This window comes from Rutidosis leptorrhynchoides, unplaced genomic scaffold, assembly GCF_046630445.1.
Source record: "Rutidosis leptorrhynchoides isolate AG116_Rl617_1_P2 unplaced genomic scaffold, CSIRO_AGI_Rlap_v1 contig566, whole genome shotgun sequence".
Classification (NCBI taxonomy): domain Eukaryota; kingdom Viridiplantae; phylum Streptophyta; class Magnoliopsida; order Asterales; family Asteraceae; genus Rutidosis; species Rutidosis leptorrhynchoides.
The window spans coordinates 31,760-55,202 of NW_027266789.1; the positions used below are offsets into that span (position 1 = coordinate 31,760).

Consider the following 23,443-nt stretch of genomic DNA (forward strand, 5'->3'; position numbering starts at 1 on the left):
TTGTAGTAATAGTTATATAATCTGACAAGATGAATTGCAATGAATTTGAAGATCATTCATGTTAGATGAGCATAAATATTCTCCTCCTCCTGGGCCAAATTCCAATCGGAGATCTGTGGTTTGGGCTAACTCTTTCTGACACGTAAGGCCTCTTTACAAAATTGTGTTTCTTCTCTTGTTTAGGGCCGAAATTGGGCTTTGTATGTATCAGCCTTAACTTTTTTTTTTTTCCTTTCTTGAAATTAACAGCCTTAATTTTTACATTCTTATAGTCGCCAATAATTAAGATATCAAGTAAGCATTGAGCTGGCCACTTTAAATTCTAAAGATAGATCTTCAAAAAAAAAAAAAAAGAAAGAAAATTCCAAAGATAGATAGATCATAGATATGTTACTGATGTATAAGGAAAGTATATAGTGTTCCAATCCTCATTCCGAATCTCTAGCAACTTAATCTGTACTATTAGAATTTTTATTAGGATCTGTTTGAAAGTTACCGTATAATTACACGATTATGTAATTATTAGCGTGTAATTATATATTCGTGTAATTACGTAATGAATTAATATTTTTTATACTTTTTGGTTAATACTGTGTAATTACGTTGTAACTTTAAATGTTATATTTAGTTGTATAGTTGGTATTTATAATATTAGATTATAAATAATAAATAACATAATAAGAAAAAAATTTAAACGGTGTAATTATACCAATTCTTATGGGGAGGTCGAAATTGAAATTGTGTAATTACACCCTCCGAATTACATATAATTACATAGCTTCGAATAATTACACGATTGTTCAAACGTGCCAAACTATATAATTATCGTGTAATTACACGCTATTACACGATTTTTCAATTCTAAAATGACTTTCCAAACATATCCTTGCAGATTTTAATACCTGATATTTAGTATACACACGCTTAGAAAAAATAATCACCTTACCTCATCCATTATATATAATAATATAATAATTTTAAAATAAATGGATAAGGTCGATTACCAACTTCAATGCTGCATTTCGCGTCTTGGCTATTTTGATTAAGTAATGAGAAATTCCCAATTTAATATTAAATTAGCGACTAGATAAAAAAATTAAAGAAAATATTCTACTTATTTTTTTGAAGTATTCTACTCATAGGTGATTTTCTTTTCCTCAAATATAAACGAAAAAAAGAAGAATCTGAGAAATTGTAGAGATGTTTTTATCACGTGATAAAACACATGTTACTCAACTGTAAGCGTGTCTTTAGCTGATACGCCATTGTTGCTAATTGAAGAGAGCGACAAAATACAAAACAAACTCGATTCTTCTACATACAAGACGACACAGACCCATCTCTCTTCCTCCCTGTCTCTTTCAGGGTGTCTCTGTCTCTTCCATATCTCTGTCTCTGTGAGTTTTCTATCCTCTCTCTCTCCCTCCCTCTCTGTATTATTAGCTTCATGTTTATGTTGCCAGCTAGTTGTCACCTTTGAATATTCAAAAAGAAAAAAAGGTTCCCTTTTGTGAATATCCCAATAATTATCATTGTAAACTGGTATTAAATGCGTAATCTTAATTAATTCCATATTGTAATTGTATACATATCTCATTTAGGCCGCTAATGAATGCTATGCTAGCTGTTTTCCTTTTCTGTTTTTCAATTTCCCCGTTATTAATTTGTGATTGACAGTAATATTGTGTGTTAGTGGGGATTTGGGAGGCAAAAATGGCAATTTGGAAAAGCTCATTACCGGTTTGTGGCAGCCGTCATTGCTCGGAATGGGCAAGGACGTATCTTAAGTTTTGTCTGTGTAGCGTTAGCGATGGGGTTTCGTTAACTTTGGGAATGATTAGTGTACTCAGTTGGGGTGTAGCAGAGATCCCTCAAATCATTACCAACTACGAGGAGAAATCCACTGAAGGCCTCTCTATCGTTTTCTTGACCACTTGGATTATCGGGTATAGAATCTGTTCTAATTTTGATTTCAGTTTATACATAATACAACTGATATTTTAAGTTTTCTGGTTGGGTTGGATAAGACGCATGCTATTTGAATGAGTTAGTTTCCGCTTACAGTTTAAAATCATAGGATCGACTTTTCGTTCTTTCTAATTTTGTTGGTTTCATTCATTTGTTTGACATTTTTCGTATCAATTTATATGACAGATTTCTTCAACTTGTTTGGCTGCATGCTGGAACCAGCAACTGTGAGTACTTCTTTTACACTCTCGTTCATGTTGTCTAAATGCTTGTTAGTAGTCATTGAGAGTCTAGATTTATCGATGGTAATTATAATTTGTAGTAAACTAGTAATTGCCTATTACTGTCAGATATTTGGAAAATGACTGAATATACACTTGATTGTATGTTTGTTGACTACTGTTTCTCTAGCCTCGTGTTCTTCTAGTGATTCAAAGAAAATAGTCATTTTGTTCCCCATAGAATGCAGCTTGCTGATGATTTTCCCCCCCTTTTTCTTTTCTCCTTCTGGTTGTCTCTACAGCTTCCAACACAGTTCTATATGGCCCTGGTAAGGATAACATCTTTTTTTCGTTGAACTCATAAAATCTGATCAATGTATCATCTTAGGTAACTGTGTTCGTTATGCAGTTGTATACAATGACTACAATGGTTCTTGCTGCACAAGGTATATACTACGGACATATGTATCCTCACTTGAAACAAAACAGACGACAATACATGGTAAGATTTTGTGAGTTTGTTTTATCTTCAATGATCTTCTGTTTATCTATATTTCTATTAACAAATGAACGCTTTCAAATTAAGCATCTTCAACTCTGAAATAGAACAGTGTGCTGTTGTCCTATATTTGAATAAGTAATATGTTGATGGGTTGGTTTTTATTATTTAATTAAATAGAATTGTCATTAGTGTTCAAGATTTGTCACAGGTTACTATTGATTTTTCAGGCTGAGCAAATCAAAGGAGCAGAAAGAGGGAGAAATGACATCGATGAAGTTGGAGTGAAACGAATAAACCCTGTCGATAGGTTGAGAACGGAGTCTGTCACAAATGGTAGAGCAATCATCTCAAGCTCTCCTATACCTTTTCCGACAGCCCCTCAAAGTTACTCTCCTGGAAGGGAATTATACTACAAGTTAGTGTTGCTTCTCTTCAAAGTTTTTTTATTATATTTCTTTTGTACTTATTTTTATCCATGGCTTCATATTCAGAAATTTTCGTATAAAATGACTGAAATGCTCCTCTTTTGTTTATTTTGTTGATGCGTTACCTGTTAGAGCTTTTGTAGCTACTGTGTTGCATGAGATTTTGTGATTTGCAGTGAAAACCTATTTATCTTGTTTTCCCTTGCAAATTGACCGAGTGGTAATTTTGGGATTAAGAGAAAAGCAATAAAAATTTGGGCTCCTTAGGGTGGTATACTTGTAAGATTAATTGACATTTTTCCGAACTAGATGATAATTCTTATGTTTTTTCCTAAATCAGGTCTGCAAGATCTTTATCAAGTAGCCATACACCCATTCCAGGATCGTTATTCGCCCAAAAAACGACAAATCCTGGACTTTTTCATAGTTTAAATTCTATTGAGGAGCCATTGCTTGACGAACATTTTTCTCCGCAATCAGCACCAGAAAGAAACATAAAAAGATCGCTATGCCTGGTTTGTTATTGCACAGTTGTTTCTATATATGGACCGGAAATTTTGTTATTCAGGGCATAACTTTTTTGGTTCTCTGTTCAGGTTCCTGCATTTATGTTTCTTGGAGTTCTCATTGTTCGTAACTCAACAGATAAGACGAAAAACTTGATTTTCGACAAGACAAATCGAGGATTTGTGATGCAAGTGGGAAGAAAGCTAATGCAGGTAAGTAGCTGAAATTGGCATCCTTTGCTAGACATTAGCCAAACATGTTTTAAACAAAATCATTTCCATCACATTGATTGGCATTACAGGTTGGTGGGGATTTGTTGGAAGAGAATGATGCTAGTGAGGAGATCGGAAGTCTTCTAGGTTGGGCAATGGCAGTTATTTATATGGGTGGACGGCTTCCTCAAATTTGGTTAAACGTACGTCAACTATCCAAGCTTATTTAGCAGCCTTAGTTAGTTAGAACCTTATACTGGCTTAGTTGAATATGAATGCTTTTGAGACTTGTGCCATATCTGTACTCGAGAATACTTTATTGACTATGTTACCTTTTACTTCAGTACAATGTGGTTTCTTTGAGATTCTGCGACCATAAAATTATTCAAATACTACAATATTTGGAGACTTAATTTTTTGTTCTTGATAAACTTTTGCAGATCAAAAGGGGCAATGTTGAGGTAAGTGCTTATCTTTGATATGCCATTGTATTTGTAGGGAAGAGAGAGAGAGGCTAATACGAAATTTTTCTTCAATGGTGTGTAGGGGCTTAGTCCTTTCATGTTCATCTTTGCCTTGGTTGGAAATTCCACATATGTAGCAAGGTGATTAATTACAATCTATATCACATTTTATGAACTCATTTCCAACCGGCCTATCTTTTTTCTTATTTTTATGTTCCATCTTGTAGTATTCTTGTCAAGAGCTTCAAATGGTCGAGCATCAGACCGAATCTTCCATGGCTGGTGGATGCAGGAGGATGTGTGCTGCTTGACAGTTTTGTATCCTATATATGATCTTATTACACTGTTGTATATAGCACGTGGTTAAATTTGATATCCTTGCTAATTAGAATCAATGATCTCGCTGAAATCGTTTATCTCTTTGTTGCAATCTTATCGCGGTATCTAGATAGTATTGCAGTTCTTATATTTCCGCTATCGCTCGGCCCAAGATATACAAAACAAGCCTGGCGATGAGCTTAAATGACGGAAGTGACGTGTTTTTCAAGGTACCCTCTCTCCCTCCCTGGTGGTTTTTTATTTTCGTTTGCTGTGTATTATATACTACTAGTTGCTGGTTGCAGGATCCGAAAGTTGTAGGAATTCAATTAAAATGGCGGACGCTCTGAAGCTCGGATGCAAAAAAGATCAATCTCGCTCGCTCGACGTAACTGATCCTAACTCTTTGCTGATGTTAACAACAGCTCCCAGTTTTGGATTTCGAGGCAAACTGCTTAGATTAACAACTTGATGTCACGTTGTAGATGTTATTTCTTTTTTCCGTATACTTTCCCATTTTGTAGTCTTTTGAGAATTTACATACCCAAAAAAGGAATAAATAGGTATCGTTAACCAAGTGTAAGACCGAAAGAAAAGATAAACCATGACGGATGTTTTTTGGTAAATGCTGACGTCAACGTCCGTTATTTTCAATTCTGACGTCAACGTCCGCATTTTCCAAATGACGTAGTGACGTCCGTTTTCTTCAGAATGCTAACATGTACAATAGAACGGAAGTAAAGATCAGGTAGTGAAGCGTCAAAAATAATAGTTTAGGTGAGAGTTCGTAATGTTCTCCAAAGTTCAGGTAGCAACCCTGTAATAATCTCATAATAACAGAGTATAAACTAGAGTGAACTATTAAAAGGGTAAATACGTCAGCTCCATGTAAATAACGTGTTATTAGATATTTTTTGCGTGGATTTAGACAAATCCAACGAAGAAGAAGAACTGAAGAAGAAGCCTGCCTCAGGTTTTTGATGTTTTTTCTTTTATCACAAGTCACGACAAAGCCAGAAAAATAAATAAAAAAGGTAATTCTTTTAAAAACCAATCAATCTGTTCAAGAATTTGTTATTTCTGGTACATATGATTGTAGTAATTTCAATTTTAAGCATCTTGGATTAGCATATTCACTTCGATACCCAGCTCTAATTTTCATATTATTGATGAAATTAGGATGAGAGCTTCACTTTAACTGCTTATCTCAACTAGTTGATAAAGACTTAATGCTGTGGGTGAGTTTAGTTTAAGAGAAGCATCAAATTTCAAATTGCTAATGCGAGATGAAAAGCACGCCTGCGAGCTGTTTGATGAAATGCTGCACAAACTATTTACTCCATTAGTTCTCGTATTATATAACATGATTAGTGATCGTGTGATATTACCTTTGTGCTTGTTCTCAGTTCTGTGGACGCCTATATCAGTTGTTGATATTGGTCGAACTGCCTCATTTATCAACCGTTGTTAGTTGTGCAATTTCAGTCTTCCCTATGTTTGATGTTATTTGATATTGCAGGGAAAGATATAGTCCTGGCTCAATTGGTGGATGACCCATTCAAATAAAGCAATGGTATGTTGTGTTTTCTTCATTGTGAACTTGCCAAGCATAAAACTGAAGAAAATCGCATTGTGCATGCTCTGACTGTTATAGGGAAAGTTACTTTCGTTTTGTCTTATCGAGTTCAAGGAAGATTGAGTAGATGAGTGTCCTCCATAACAGGAAATTAATTTACATGGTAAAAGGCCAAAGGCAGAGGATTCCGTTGAGAGTACTCCACCTTGTCAGCCAGAATCAGGTTTTGACGACGAGTATGAAATGATCGAGGAGTTGCAGACATATCTTGATAAGGTATGTATTAACTATCAAACTGTAACTGATATATTCTCGTCTTTGGAACTGCAATGCTCCAACATTTTATTTCATTCACGAAATAATATTTACTTGTATTTTTCAGGTGAGGGTGATGGTGAAACCAGGTTGCTCGCAGGATGTAGTGAATACAGCACTGAATTCCATGTGTTCGCTTGTCGATAACCTCACTTTCATGTCGTCCAGCCAGAAGCTCCATGCATCTCTTTGAAAATAATTCCCATCTCAGAGGAATTCGTTGGTTTGCCATGTAAAAGCAATTAGTCTGGCATTGAACATAGTATTAGTGTGCTCTCCCGTAGCGAGGCTGTTGTGGAATGATTCGTCTCTTACAGACTAGTTTCCATCTTTCAGTATGAACCAAACTTGACTGTAAATATTGAATTCTCAGTTATGACTATAATACTTCTACATAAATCATGGATGTTTCATCCTTCCTTACATATCTTCTTTGTAGCATCGAACATGGCCTCGGTATTTTTTATGACATAAATTTGAAGATGCAATAGACATCGATAAGTGTTTGTTTTATTGCTTACGATAATACAGAGACTCCAGGAAGGAGCTTGTAGTCCAAGGAAGATTACAACAAAAACTCTGATTTCAGAAACGCATAAAGGAATACTACTACGTAACACAAAAAATGGATCTCAACTGAAGAACATGCATTAAGAAGTGACCTATTACATTATACTTAATTACATACTAAGCATCTTATAATACCAAACTGTTAGACTACATTCATGTATGACCTCAATATTAACATTACATATCTCAATGCATCCCATACTCCGGCAAGCCTAAATTCTCTTAGCAATTGCGCAGAATAGACTCCGACAAGTCATGCCAGATCCAAAAAGGTTTGAACAAATGACAGAAGTATTTTGGCATCAATCTCCGTCTGTGAAGGTTTTTAATGTGGACCTAATAATGGGCAGGATTAAAATTTGTGCTGAAAATGAGGAACAATAAACTTTTAATAACAATTACACGAATATAAAAGACTTACCTAAATCATGTCAGAATGCTCTCCCGCAGAGTCGGAGTTTTCATCAATTATCATCTCCAAAACTACCAAAACGACCACCAGATCGAGATGAACCAAAATCTCCAAACCCACCAGAACGACCTGAACCAAAGTCCCCAAAGCCAGTGGAACGACCTTGACGAGATTCCCCAGAGCGACCTGAACCAAAGTTACCAAAACCACTGGAACGATTTGGATTTGGTCCCCGGGTCTCTCCAAATCCATCTGAACGTCCAAACCCTGAACGACCTGAAAAAGACCCATCGGATCGACCAAACCCACCACCCCTAGGAGAGCGGCCAAAGCCAGAGTCCCCTCGCCCACCAAAATGACCACCCGATCTCATATCACCATATTGACGATCTCTCATACCACCCATGTCATTAAACATATCACTCCCACCTTCAACAGCAATCTTAGGAAGCTGAAAAATCAATTAGTATAATATAATCAGGTCCAATCAGAAAGCGCATGTATAAAGTAAAGAGCATGTAAATTTATCAAGCATCAAAACCTCTTGAAAGCGGCAGCCAACATCTCGCTCGATAACCTTGACACTCCTGGACTGGTCTCGGGTATAAATTAGAATTGCAGTGCCTTTCTTCCCAGCACGACCAGTCCGACCAGATCGATGAACAAAAGTCTCTGAGCAATTTGGCAGCTCATAATGTATTATCTAGGCAAGGAAGAAAACGAAGTGTTCAAAGTTCACGCGATCATAAACACCAAGAAAACATAATTGCCACTTTTATATAAAACTAGTGAATAGCTTGGATGTGGTATCATGTCAAGGATTCCAAACTATTAGATAGACAGGAATAAAATAATGAGTCACAACTAACCAAATCAACATTCGGTACATCAAGGCCTCGGGCAGCAACATCTGTGGCAACTAATATGTTGAAATGACCATCTCGGAAACCTGAGAGAGTCCTTTCTCTCTGACTTTGTGAGATATCTCCGTGTAAAGCCTCACATTTGAAGTTTCTACCCATGGCATGTGCCAATCTGTCAGCATCACGTTTGGTTTGAGTGAAAACAATGCACTTTCCTCCTTTGGCGTGTTCCTAAAATACAAAATAATATTCAAACAGAAACTACAGATGGTAAGAATACAAGATAAATTCTGAACTTCGCACAACAAATCCAGTCAAATATCAAATTGACACAGCTAAGGGGAATTTTTCCAGATTCATACAGTTATCAGGGGACCAATAATGGATGCTTTCAAATACATATCAGCCTCTATTGAGAAGAGGGAAATCCCATCTGCAAGCTTCTGATCAGAATCTCCAACCTACGATACAGTACACAAGTCAAAATCACTAGGAGCACGAAAAATCAAATGACTCTAAAGATGAAGATGAAATTCCAAGAAGCCCATCATATTGACTCATATGATAACTAATCAGCATGTTAACATACAGTGGCGAGAATGGAAATGATGTTTGATTACTCACTAGATCAATAGTTAGTGGATTTTTCAGGTAATTCCGAGTAAGATTTCTAATCCAAGATGGCATAGTTGCCGAAAACATCATGCTCTGACGCTGCTCGGGCAACTGAGACAAGATTGTTTCAACATCCTCGGCAAAACCCACATTGAGCATTTGATCAGCCTCATCAAGAACAACAAACTGTATATGTTTCAAATTCAAGGCACCTCGCTTCATAAGATCAATAATACGCCCCGGTGTGCCAACTACCACGTCCACACCATAATCAAGCTTCCTCATCTGACTAGAAATGGGTGTACCGCCATAAACACATATGGTTTCCAAATTGGCGGTAGATTCATAGAATTCCTTCTCTACCTGCCTAGCAAGTTCTCTTGTTGGAGCCATAACCAATGCCAGGGGAAACTTTCCAGGACTGCATGAATCAAACTAAAATCAAGACTAAATAATGGCACTAGCAACGAAACGTGAGAATTAAAGCAAAGAGGACTACAAAAACACACCCATTCTGAGCATTAATACGAAGTATTCTATCCATGATGGGAATCCCAAAAGCGAGGGTCTTCCCAGTTCCCGTTCGTGCACGGCCAAACATGTCACGCCCTTTCATTGCAGGTTCCAGTACCGCTTTCTGTTAATTACGACACACAAAATGTATCATTCGATTAGCCCTCGTCGTTCACCTAATTCGTAGAATTGAATGAAATAAGGAATTAACCTGAATTGGGAAGAGCTTAGTGATACCCTTCTTGGCTAGAGCATCGACAATCTCCTGCGAAATCCCAAGCTTCGCAATCTCGAGCCCTTCATCGCCACAGCTGATTCCTTTGGAACCCTTCTCTTCACTGTATGATGCGAAATCAGCCACAGCATGCTCTGCCTGTAACGCAGGTGATGCTCTGTAATTCAATGGCCCTGATTTCGTATGAAAGCTCTTCTCTTTCAACGAAGATAGTAGCGAGTTCACTGAACTAAAGCGATCATCTGAAAATTCAGAAATAGACGGGCCGAGACAGAGGCGGCGATGAACGACTTCGGCGGAGGTCAAGGCGGCCAGAGCCCACTTCGGAGCTAACGACGAAGATGAACATCTTCGTAAAATCAAACTCGCCATTATTGGTGTAATTGAAGATAGAGATGTGGGTTTTGTGAAGGAAAATAAAGGGTTGAAGAAAAGAGCAACCTTTCTGTTAGGGTGGTTTAAGGCGTAGGGTTTTAGAGGCCGAAATGATCACAACGATATGCAAAGATATTTTTGATTGGGGGATTCTGCACTGTGCGATTGGGGGATTGGTAGGGGTGAACGAAAACCGAACCCAACCGAATCGATGAAAATCGATACTCTCGGTTGGAATTTCAGGCATTTATCGGTTCGAATTGATGTCTGATAAAAGAAAAATGAAAATCAAACCGAACCGAACCGACCATAACTAACCCAACCACTGATTCCATTGACTAACCTCTATTAGTCATTAGACCTTTTTCTTTTTTTGAAGTTTAGACCTTTGATAGCATCAGTGTAGTATTTCAGGCTGTGATTCTTGCAAAGAAAGCACATGGACGACGGAGATTCCGCCAATGGTCGCCGTATGGAGCTAAACTCAAAATTGTGTGGTCGTAGCGTAGGTACTGCCTAGTGTCAGGAGAAGTCGATTCGCGAATACGACGTCGTTTTGCTATTGAATCATTCTTTGACTCTTGGAGGCTCTACTTCCGGCTCGGAAAATGCAGCTGTGGAGATTTCTTGTTGAGGAATTCTCCATAATCATGTGATTCATGTTGACATTGTATTGAGTTACTTCAACAAGCCTACATCTCGGTGAGATCTTATCAAGCTACAATTCGACACGTTACTAACAAGCCTAAAACTCAGAACACTTTCAACTATCCTACAACTCCGCAATAATTTCAGTTCAAATTTCGTGTAGTAAAATATCAAATACCAACATCATTTCATCAAAAAAAATCTATCATGAAAAAAGATGATCAAAGTAATAAGAAATCAAAGTTTATAACGATCAACGACTTTTGCCACTGAATTCATAAAACAATAGGTCACTTATATAAAGTACTGTAATCTTTCAATTTCAAATGGAGTTAACTTTCTCTGCTACAAAGCCTCTCAAGTATCACAAAACACATAATTTCTTCCTCAGGTTGAGCTACAAGACCTACAATAATGAAACACTAACTAACCAACTGGTTTCTTTCCCTTAAGCTTCCTCCACTGGTTGACGATAGGAACGACCCCTTCTTTCAAAGACGCCTTTCTGTTTTCTCTCATATTCCAAAGCTCTCCAACTGGGTACCTCCCGCTCGCGTTATACTCGTTCATCTCTGTCAGTGCTGTTATAACCGCTTCCCAAATTTCATCACCGAGTTCATTCTTCAGATTCTTCAACTTCTCATCCTCTTCATTAATAATTTCCTGTACGCATCCACATTTCATGTGAGTCACAATTTCTAAGAGACCATAAGAAAAACAAAATATTGGAATGTGGTTTTGAACATATATAAAGAACTAAGAGAATGCAATAAGGGCCTCTCTGCAGACAATTTACTGCATTCTTGTTTTGGAACAGCTACAGTTAGCCTTGAGAATTCTGTTTAGGTAAACTACATTTTCTGGCAAACTTTTAACAATGCAGAAGTAACGGCTACAGCCGTAAGACTAAGGAATACAAATAGAGTCGGTATACCAAAACATGCACATAGGTATAATAAGAACATGCTTTAGTATTGATTCTCCGCAAGTGTACGTACCTTATGGCCTCCTGGAACCTGAATCATCTTAAAAGGGTGCCACTGTGGATCCCCAAGGTAGCCTTTCCATTCTCCCCACAGGGCATCTACTTTCTTCTTCACGTCATCAGCACCAGCATTGAGATACTTTCTCTTCACTACACACCTGAATGGTCCTTTGTTAAGTTGACCCATCATCTTCACTCCAAGTTGTGTTTTGCAGCCTGCTGCACTGAAAACCTGTGCACAGAATATTTGCGTTTCCAGTAATTGACAGGTTAATTAGAAAATCAGTAAGACAACATTGTTGGACCAAAACTATCCATCAGACTGTAACACAAGGTCAAGACTATTCAGCCAATTACATAAGCAAGTGATAGTACACATAAAAAATACTATATAGACAAGTGTATTTAAAATGTTGCTAATGCATAGAGATGGCATGTTAATTTCAAAATTAATAAAATATTTGCTTACTTTTACTAACTCTTTCCGACCGTCTTGCAGCTCATCATTACTTTTTCGCTCCTGGACAATAAGAGACTGATAAAGAGCATCCATATTGTCCAAGTCTTCTTTTTTGTCCTTCAACTCTTCCTCTATTTGTTTCATCGTTTCCTCGCGCTTCGCATCATCGTCCTTCATGTGCTTCATGACATCTAAGGAACCTTGTAGCTGTTCTATCTCCAACTCGAGAGCATGCTTGGAGTCAAGTTGCTTTTCAAGCTCAATAATCTTCTTATGAAGTTTTTCCTTCTCTTTCTGCAGGTACATAAACAAATAACCCACCTTAGCCAACTTTACCAAAACTTAGCCATTTTTTCCTCCAGTTACATAAACAAATAGCCCACCTTATGATCTTCATCCAATTGCAGCATATTTTCGTCGGCCTTTTTCTGCTCCAAAGTTGCACTCTCATTCTGATATTAAGAGCAAGAAGAGGTTTATATGTCTTACTTGATTCCCAAACAAAAATCACTCACCAAAACCATCTCATCAACATCTCATTTTGTTTGTGATGAGGTTTTTCCAAACAAAATCAGATATAAAATATTTTTAAACGTCTCATGAACATACTTTCACTTTATAATAATAAAAACGAGAGTGAAATAATTGCTTCAAGAAACTGTGTGAATTATAATGAAGAAAGACAATTATACAAGCCAAACCATTGGCAAATAATCCTGCAATTTTACTCTCGACAAGGATACAGATACATTACCCATTTCTTCTCCTGTTCAAGTTTCCTCCTCTCACTTTCATATAGGGCTCGATCTTGCATTATTTGTTCTTCACGCTGCAGCAAAAATATTCGCTGAGCTTCCAAATCACTCACAGCTTTCTGATGGTCTAAATAGACTTTCTCTGAATAATCGCGCGCTCTCTGCTGTGTTTTCCTTATTTCTATATGACATGAAATAAACAACATAAACTACTGAGGAGTGCAGTAGAGTATAACACGACTTCAAAATCAATTATTCATTCGAGAACATAAAATGTACCTTCATAGTACTTCTTCATCAAATCATCCGTTTGTTGCATTGCTTCCTTCATGTATATGTTGGTTCTCTCAAACTTTGTCTTTATATCTTCAAGTTGCTGCTCCCTCGTATCTAGTGTACCACGCAAATTCAGCAGAAGCTTTGATGTCTTGTTTTGATCTTCCTTTTCCAAATCAGAAACGGTCTTCACATCTCCCATCTTATTTAGAAGAACACCAATCTTACTATTCTCCTGGTAGTCGTCATGACGGGCAACCCATCCATATAATTCTTCTCCCCTAAGCTTATAAGAAAAGAAATCCTTCTTGCCAAGACTTTTGACTTCGAAACTCTTTTCAAAGTCCATGGCACATTTGAAACCATCCCAGTCCTTTTTAAATTCAACCAAAGCAAACCCTGAGTGTCCACGATAGGTCCACACAGGTTGAACCCTCTGTGGACCAAATCCTTGTTCTGCCAACTGATCCTTCAGTCTTTTACCACTAGCTGCAACACAGCGACCTTCTTGGAATTCTGTTTTGATGTTAGCAACAATTCCTATCCATGGATAAACAAATAGCTGATCAGAATCTTCCTTTGGAAGTTTAGGTTGGGCCAGAGGAGTTACTTTATGATCAGGATGTTCTGTTTTAGGAACTTTAAGTTCCGGCAAAGGAATTGCATCACCTATAGAACTTATACTGGAGCTCGAACGTTTCAGGCTGGCAGAAGCCGAATGATGATCATCAGCGCTTGGAACTTTAGGTTTGGTCTGATGAGTAGATTCATGATCCCTCTTCATACTAAGATATCTATCAATAAATCTCTGAAGAGCTAAATGCTTAGCTTTCTCTCTGATTGTACTACTCTTCCAGCAACCACGACGAGATCCATGATCTCGAAGCTCCCTCCATGTGTAATCATCTTCCCTTCCAGGACAATAGGGGCATCTATATCTAGACTCAGATATCTTCAGTTTAACATTGCCCTTCTTCAAATCATCATAGTAGCTGTCCTCAAGCTCGTCGAGATCAGAGTCACGATTCGACCATTTTCCATCTGATTTATGAGACATTGCGGAGACCTAACTAAAACCAAATTTCATCAGAACACGTCAAGAGCGTGGAATTTGAGAAATAAATAAAAATAAAAATTACATATACACACACCCACAGGCCACAATCACAAATAACACACACCCACAATCACAAAGAACACGCGCGAGGTGGTAGAACGAAGACTTTAGCCAGAAAGGCAAAAACTTTAGTCACAGATAAGGCTTGACGGAGACGAAACGAAGAACATTAATCAACAACAACAACAACAGTAAAGCTAAACCCAGGAAAAAAAAACTGTTACAAGAAAAATAAAGAGTGAGAGAAGCTTAACGAAAGAGTGAGAGAGAACCTTAACGAAAGAGGAGACGGACGACTATTAGACGAAGACAACCGTTCCGGCGAGCAGTATGCGTTCGACGGCGAGCTCCTAAGACGGAGATTTTAAGTTAATGAATGCTAACTATACGACGGGGAAGGAAATGGTAGCTAGCAGTAGCACGATGAAGTGATGAAAACTTTCATGCATAGAAAATGAATTTTGAAGAAAAATAAATTTGTCCACAGCATTTTTTAAAACCTCAAAAAAAATGTTTTTTATAATTTTGAGTGGGCAAGTTTGCCCTGTGCTCGAGCTAACCGGAGAGACGAGGCAGAGTGGAAGATTTAGATGAAATTCGGAGGGTGTTTTGGTAACTTACAGACAGACAGAGAGAGAGAGGCGCCTATTTGACTATGGGTAGACGGAAATTTCTCCAAACAAAATTGATGTATATGTCTAGATACATTAATATTTTCGAAACTCACCGTTTAGTTTATGTTTGGCATAATTTTATTAGGGTTTCGTCTCTTTCTCTTCCACGTCGCCACTATCTCTTTTGTAGTATAAACGGAACGATTTCATTAGCTTAATCAACAACATTGGCAATAAAGTACAATTAGAATGACAATCGATCTCGATTGCCTATTCATTCTAGAATTAACTATTAAATGTGTTAATCGATTGGCTCCTCTAAGGACAGACACAAAACAAAAATATGGATTAGAAAAGGAAGATACAAGTTTTATCTTACAAACAATATCCTAACATGCTAAGAGACAAGGATTTGGACTATTAAGGGCATTGGCAATCACGAGAGCGTCGATTCGACAATAATCATGTCATTGCCGGTAGAGCTAGCTAGGAAGATGCACACAAGAATTGCGTCAACATAAAACATCAACATATTAATTCAAAATTAAACAACATATAAGCATATGATAAACACGAATTAAAAGTTGTAGAATATTTAACGTATCACGGATTCTAATCCATAAATCATATATATACCCTAAGATCCATCGATTTGTTCAAAAATAGATAACATAATCACGTATATAAACGAACTACAATGAAAGTTCACAATCTAAATGTGTACCTTATTTGCAGAATGTTTGATCTAGAAATTCTGTAAGAATTTTGCTATAAGAATAATAGATTATCTTTATTAAGATTTTGGTGAATATAATTACAATGAGGATTGAGATTAATGACTAGCTAGACATAGTCTATTTATACTGTCATGATACATTTTTACCAAAAGATATATTTTAAATGGCCATATCTTTTCATGTGAAATTTCTAATGGAATATCTCTATATACCAAAGCTGTAACTATTTTTAATAAGTGTATCATTTTCTATGTAAATTAATTTATTTTTCTTATATAATAAATAAGTTGATTTGCATCGGTTGATCCACCTATGTGGATCCGAACCATCTTCCAACAAAAGCTTTAACGGAAAGACAGATGCAAACGGCGGAGTCGCGATTGAATTGATAGCATTTTATTCTTGTTCTTGAGCAATGTAGAACAATGCACATACACAAACGCACTTCCATCAAATTCACACCAAAATATCTAATTCATCTTGGACATCAATTATCACATGAATGTTCTATCATCAACTATATATTAGAGGCTTCCTACACCAACAAGTTTAGACTAAATCGAACGGTTGGTCCCACCTATATAATCGGTCAAAGTACAGTTGACCAGACAGTTCATCAATTTTGTATAACATCACTTTCACTTCGACTCCCTAATGCCGTGACTCTCAGTCTCCAATCTCAGACGACGGTGAGTTGGCCATGAGAGGAGGTGGTTCTGTGGTGGTCATGGGATGGTAAGTCGTGAAGACAATAGAATCGCCGGAAAAACGAGTTCGCCGGAGCCGGTGTAAGTTTCGACCGAGGCAAGATCACCAAGTGTTTACAAGTGCAGTGTTTCAAGATAGAAAAATAAGAAAAGTAGAAATTTTGTGTGTAACAGAGAGAAAAGAAAAATAAAGAGAGTTGTAAATAAGTAAAAGAGTGATCTTTAATGCAGATTCAAGCCATAACACTCTGTCTCTGTAAAGAACAGTAGAGTTTTTGACAATAAACAAGCGATCAACTTGCACTAAAACGGAAATATTTGAAACTGAACAAAATAAAGGTGTGAATGGAAACTTCAATTTTTCTCATTAACTCAAAATATTACAAGTTTGCGATCTTAAACACTCTGGTTTGCACAAAACCCTAACTAATTTCACCTATCAGTATCACTGCCTTACATTTGGCATTTTCCTCCTACTTTTTCATACAAGAGCTACCATTGGCTCGTTACATAAAACAAAATAGTACTCTACTTGCTGCTAAAGCAAAGGTAAAAAGACTACTTTAACAACAAGACAATCTTGGTTTTATTTGTTCTAACGATCAACTAAGGGCAAAATAAGAAAATCCTCTCCTTTTTCAGTCTGTTGTAGACAATTTCTTCAGTCTATGCAGAGTGATGCTCCTGATATGTTGAGCATTAATATTATAGCAAACACTTTGTGTGCACAGAGTTACTTGAGCTCCAAGGCAATGAATATTGTCTCATTTGCCTTCTTCATTGAAGTTCCACATCCATTAAATAAGTCTTCTGAATATTCATAACAGCCTAAATATGACGCCTAAGTGAGTTAACACAGCATTTGAGGCTGTGTTTAGCTCAATGACAAAATCAAGTGAGCAGACCACATCCCGATAAGTCACACTTCATATGACTCAACTTTTACATTCCTTTGCTCAACATTGACTAACCCAGAACAGCTAATTGACAAACAAAGCATTAAACAAGAAATCCCTAATATTGACTAGCTACAGTGACAACCTAAATACGAGTAACCAGCAAAGATGAAATAAATACCTAATTGAGAGTTCTTCATGACGCGCCACCAATATTCGAACAAGAGCCCTTTATTAATTTCAACAGATACATCGATTTTGGCCGTCAATTGCTTAGAACAAGTTTTTCCCAAATGATACATAAACCCTAGTTCTTTCGAAATTAGTTTCTGCTCATGAGGGTATTTCCGTCAATTCTTAAAGTGAAATCCCTAATTCTTTCAAATTAGGGACTGTTAAACGCATCGTTTGGAATCGAGCACCCAACGTTTCCGTTATCGGCTCGATTATTTCCGTCAATTACTTTGTTTCCGATTGGGTTAATTTGTGAGATCGAGTCAATCGCGTTTCCGTCGATTTCTGGATCTTTTCCGTCAATTACTTTTGTAAATTTCGAGTAAACTCGAGATCTTCCGTCAATTGGATGGGTATTTCCGATTGGGTCAGATAGTAAGATAGAACCAATCACGTTTCCGTCGATTGGTTTATCTTTTCCGTCAACTGCTTTTTTTTGGTTCAAATCCTTGAACCATTCCGTCAAATACATTGTTTTGTTTCATTTGGTCCACAGGTAATACCCGTTTTCCAACAAGGTCCTCACATTTTTGACCATGTTTATTTGAGCCACTGCCTAGAACCTTCAACATAATCAGCGATTTCTGCCTGATTCTTTCTACTACTGCAGTCCTCAAACTCTTTTCTTGCTGCTATTTGGCCCTCATCAGTTAAAGAGTTTAGAAACTCTCCTAACTTCATCAGAATTCTCTTTACAACTGCACCTACAAGCTTCACCTTGGTCTGGCACTTCTTTTTCTAAGACTTCTTCTTGGTTGCTACGGATGCCATTCGGTTTTCGATGGCTTCCATAATAGATGGGTTAGCAAAACAACCATAGTCAACAAATCGGTGACCACGAATACACTACTAAAGCTAGTTATAAAAAGAAAAAGTGCAGTTTAACTGCTCACTATCTCTCTCTCGATCTTTGTCTCTAATCTATGTGATGTGCACTACGTACTACTCATGGCTCAACCATCCATGTGTTGGAAACTTCGTTTATGATGTGAGCTTTACCAGTTGATATTGAATCAAATATATCATATTGGACCATTATTTTTATTAAACCATTGGATTATATCATTTTTCTTTTAAAAAAAATAAGACGTATATTATATGTCTTAACCATTCCATCATACATGAATGTCAATTTCGATTACTTGATCCTTGTTATCCAAAATCCCGGAAATGTAACTTACAAACACAAGTAAGAGGGAGAAAAGAGCGGCCACTTGGAAGGAATGTAGAGGGACAAACTTTGACTTTGAGGATGCTTTGCTTCGAACAATTGGCGAATTACGTAGACAGGGGGGCTCTGTGTTCTTCTGTTCTATAGTTCAAAGGATCAGGAATGGCGTGTGGGAAGGGATCGAGACATATACAATATTCCTTCCATCTACAAATACATATTTTTTCAATTTTTTTCCATACATTAAAATAAATATATTTAATCAATATTAATAAAATTATATATATCTACTTAAATATATTTAAAAAAATTAAAAGAATATATATCAATGGGAGGTAGTATTACTTATGGCTTTTCAGAAAAGTTGAACCAATATTAATTAATTAATCTATGGATGGATAGTGGGTAGTTTTAGAAAAACTTGGCTCTTCTTATTTTTTGCTTCTCATTAAACACATTCACATCAAACTTGTTATTTCAACTTCTTTTTTTTACCGATTCCTCTTATTCGGGTAATGGATATTGATATAGATTATTATTACGTATTATTCTTTTCGTATATAAATGGATGATATTTTTGAAAAAATTTCGTCTTTGAATAGTTGAAATATCAATATATTTATTTTAAGTTTATTTCTCTACCGGCTTTCCACCAACATATATTTAATAATTAAATAAAAAAATGAAAAAATAAAATTCTAAAATAAAGATAATTTATATATGAGATTAAATTAGAGATGAAATTTATCCAATTAATTACGTGTAAAAATTTATCATGTGGACGATTAAATTTGCATGCGATTAAATTTCTGATTACGTAATTACTGGAAAGAAAAAAAATATGAATGAGAGATATGGAGGTAAATATTAGAATGGGGACAGTATATTAGGTATTGACATTATTACATCGAAAGGGGTAGAGACGTAATGTGGCTTATCATAATCAACTTAATAATTGAGGCTTTTCAGAAAAAATAAAATAAAAGAATTTGAAATTATACTACCTTCTTCTTTTTTTAAAAAAAATTATACTATCTTCGTCTTTAAATTATTGTCGTTTTTAATATTTTTACGAATATTATTAATATTAACCATCATGATATTTATGTAAAGATAAAGATAATAAATCAGAGGATGTGACTTATGATAATCATATAAGAATTCAGACTTATAAAATAATAATAATATAATATTTTAAATAATACTCTTTTCGTTTTTAAATATATGTCGTTTTAATTTTTTAAATTCATTCAAAATATCATATATCTAAATAATAATGATACTAGATAAATCTATTTATAAATAAATTTAAAAAATAAAACGACATATATTCAAAAATAAAATTAATATCTATTTGAACATGGAGAGAGGAGGTAAAGAAAAAAATGAATGAAAGTAAATATTAGAAGAATCGGTATTAGAGGATATGACTTCACATAATCATCTAGCCATTTGATTTCGATAAAAACTTATATAGGGTTTGATTTCCGTGAGAGAGAGGATTAATTCTACAACAGAAATAGAGTTAAAAAAAACAGCACATATATACAAGAACAATGTTGAGATAGATTATCTCGAGAAATTTGAGATCATAGAAGCTAAGATGACAGCTGCCAAGAAAGAAAAGAAGAAAATGAATTATGTTGTTAATTTCCAGCAGAAGCAACTGAACTTGATGAAGAAGAAAGGCATAAAGAAGTCAGTTTCTAGCAATTCGATCGTGGAAGCGTTTCTAGAGGTAGCTATGGAGTTCTCAAAGAAAAAAGAATCAAAACAGTACATTGAAAGATCGAATAGTGAGGAAGAAAAGAAATTCGGCAGAAAGGACGAAATAACACATCGTCAAAAGCTCAAGGACTGTGTTGTACCTGCTGGAAAGGTCAGGGACCTTGTCGATTTTTTTGAAAGTCTCTCGGCAGAAATCATCGTCGACGATCTGCGGAGCAACCGAAGGATAGTTGGAGCTCAGGCGACCTACCAGAACACTCAGAAGGATGTCGGCTACAACACCTCTAAGAGCAATTCGTCTGCAAATTTCCCAGATCAAAAAGTCCCAAATTGGTTAGGGTTTTATCTTTCTGTTCGAGTCCGAATCTTTAATTTCTGCAGTAATGAATAAAATTAGTGTTCTGGGTAGTTTCGTTTAGATGATATGAAGTAGTTGTTGAGTTCAATTTAGTCTGACATGGTCTGGAATCCACAATGAATGATCGAGTTATGTACTGAAGAACTGGAAATTGGGCGTTTTTATTATAAGCTACTGCAGTTGAATTCGTTGATTCGGAAATGTTAAGGATACTTCATTGAAGGTGTCTGAATGCTTAAACTGAAGTTCTAATGTATTGATGAAGATGGTGTTAAGTGGGTCTGTAGCTCTGTCTAACTTGTTCGTCAAGTCAGAGACGAAATTCAAATTTTAGAGTTGTTTTTAGCAAAGTTAAGCTTCAGTTAAGTTGTTAGTAGTATGTAGAAGGAGTTCTAATGCTGCTACTGTCTTGATCAAGTACAGAACGAAAGTCAAGCAAAAAGTCAACAAAAATGGTGTCTTTATCGCGAGAAAGAAGATGAATTTTAGATTGCATTTTTGACAGTTTTACAGTGCCAATCCACTCGAAAACGTGTTGCGGATTACTCTAGAGTGAAAGTACAAGCTGTAATCAAGAGGAGACGAGATCGTGCAACAAGTAAACCATTTCCAGTTTTCATTTTACCACTTTCGGTTTCTGGTTTTTCTTAAAATCCAGGTTGTAATTCAATTCTAATTTTCATGTCAGTTAGGTTAAAACTTTTGAACGCCTATATAAAAGTTTATTCTGTAATCGTTTTGAGTTATGATGGTATGAATTAAAATTTTGAAATCACCATTATCGTCTTTCTTTTATCAGTTTAAAAGCTTGGTTGCATTGGTGAGCGAAACCTTAGAAATCCGATAACCCAAACTAGTTTTAAGTCCTAAACACCTTAGATACCAACGATTAGCCTTTAGATTAAGTTTAGAAATCAAATCAATATGGAGGATATGATCATGTATTTTGTTTTAGCACATTAATATTTCTGTGTCTGTGTTCTTTTCTTTTATGCAATTATAGTGTTGTGTTGCAGTACTAATCTCGTATTTGATCGGTTTTGAGCTCATCGACGTCTAGAGATTCAGAATTCTACCAACAAACGAAACTAGGATTACATTTTAAGGTAGTGTCAACATGAAGTTGATAAGAATGTGATTTTTTTTTTAAAAAAAAATTATTTTAGATAAAGTAATTTTTATAAGATTGTGATTTGTGCCTATACTACAGATAAATTTATACCCTTATTTAATATAAGATTAACATCACTAAATTTAATATAGGATAAACATCATTGAAGGATGCTAAGGGGTCACCCCGAGCCAAGCTATGGCATGAATCTGCATGGATCTTGTTCGAAGATTTGATCGTCGGGCCCTATTTACAAATCGAATATTGTCGAGATCCAAAGGGCTGAACCTTGACCACCTAACAAAACAATTCTGAATATCTTTTCAAAGTATTACCCAACCGTGGTGAATGAGGCTATTAAAAAGGAGAATGACGATTTTCTTAAGAAGCATCCTCTACTACCTACCTTCTCCATGCAATGATGTAGATGAAGAACGCCAAGCATCGGATGCTTTGGTTCCGCTACTGTCTGACGATATCTCCTCCGATGATGATGATAAAGGTCTTGAATGACCACATGCTTTATCCAAAAGCTTAAGTTCAAGGATAGGCTCATGATTTTTGACGTTAGTTAATGGGTTCTGATACCATCTTGAATGACTATGAGCTTAATCCAAAAGCTTAAACTCAAGGACAGTGAGTTCTCGATTGGTATATAAACCAATTCATACTTTGATGAATGGTCGATGTGGAATATACCCATATATCTAATAAAAGGTGATAGTCTCTTTATATCTTTAGCTGGCAAGAACATACCTCGGGTCAACTAATGTTGCCGCCGCCAATGACCTGATCCATCTTCCCCACATGAATACTCGCCACCGCACGGCCGCACGAAGAGCCCCAATCTCACCAATTCAATCCCTCCACACCCAACCAAACTAAGTAGTAAGAAAAATCCTCAAATTCGACGCATGAATCTGCAAGTTTTCATGTAAAATGTGATCATCAGTCTATGGTTAGATGCATGTTCTTTGATGATTCATGATCGATAATTTGGGAATTTAAACATAATAGTGAAAGAGTCAACTTTGCATGCATATTTTTCTTTTGTTAGGACTTAATTACAAGTATAATTTTGATCTTTTAATAAATAAATAAAAAATTCTATAGAATACAATATTACACTCAATAAAAATTAATTTAACTATTTAAAATTGAAAATAAAATCAATTATAATGTAATAAAACATATCTAAAACTAACTCAATACTAATCACACTAGTTAATCATTCAAAAAAAACTCTACCTCCCTCCTATATAAATACATTTTGATTTATTCTTCCTCTTTATTAACGTATTTTTATTTTTAATTTTTCCCTCTTGAAAAATATTTTACGAGTCCTCCCTCCACTTTTGTCCTCACCACCAGCCAAATCATCTTCATATTACCCAAAATCTTGAGAAAATTATTACTAGCCAAATCATGTATGGGAAGTTTTCGGTTTGGTCCCTTGATTCATCTATTTGCACCCTAAGCTTTGATCAAGTGGTCTTAATCCAAGATCAACCACACATCAGAGAGGGAAATACTACGCTAGGAAATATAGATGATG

The 23,443-nt window shown here is 36.0% G+C and overlaps 3 protein-coding genes across 3 annotated transcripts; 1 reads left to right on the top strand and 2 right to left on the bottom strand.

The window, feature by feature from the left end:
• Window positions 1-2,399: 2,399 nt before the first annotated feature.
• LOC139884541 (DEAD-box ATP-dependent RNA helicase 53, mitochondrial-like) lies at window positions 2,400-10,088 on the bottom strand. The gene is made up of 8 exons (XM_071868552.1): window positions 9,693-10,088; window positions 9,478-9,605; window positions 8,978-9,389; window positions 8,716-8,814; window positions 8,360-8,584; window positions 8,032-8,193; window positions 7,546-7,941; window positions 2,400-2,498 (listed from the first exon to the last, which is right to left on the bottom strand). The coding sequence occupies exons 1-8, from the start codon at window positions 10,086-10,088 to the stop codon at window positions 2,400-2,402; spliced, it is 1,917 nt and encodes a 638-aa protein (XP_071724653.1).
• Window positions 2,510-4,825, top strand: LOC139884532 (uncharacterized). The gene is made up of 10 exons (XM_071868545.1): window positions 2,510-2,518; window positions 2,599-2,691; window positions 2,919-3,106; window positions 3,457-3,631; window positions 3,713-3,835; window positions 3,925-4,038; window positions 4,276-4,296; window positions 4,382-4,440; window positions 4,527-4,617; window positions 4,748-4,825. Exons 1-10 carry the CDS (start codon window positions 2,510-2,512, stop codon window positions 4,823-4,825), a joined length of 951 nt encoding a protein of 316 aa, XP_071724646.1.
• Window positions 10,089-11,165: 1,077 nt separating the features above from the next.
• Window positions 11,166-14,272, bottom strand: LOC139884542 (factor of DNA methylation 4-like). The gene is made up of 6 exons (XM_071868553.1): window positions 13,219-14,272; window positions 12,939-13,120; window positions 12,568-12,636; window positions 12,194-12,478; window positions 11,738-11,956; window positions 11,166-11,402 (listed from the first exon to the last, which is right to left on the bottom strand). The coding sequence occupies exons 1-6, from the start codon at window positions 14,270-14,272 to the stop codon at window positions 11,166-11,168; spliced, it is 2,046 nt and encodes a 681-aa protein (XP_071724654.1).
• Between the last annotated feature and the right edge of the window lie 9,171 nt (window positions 14,273-23,443).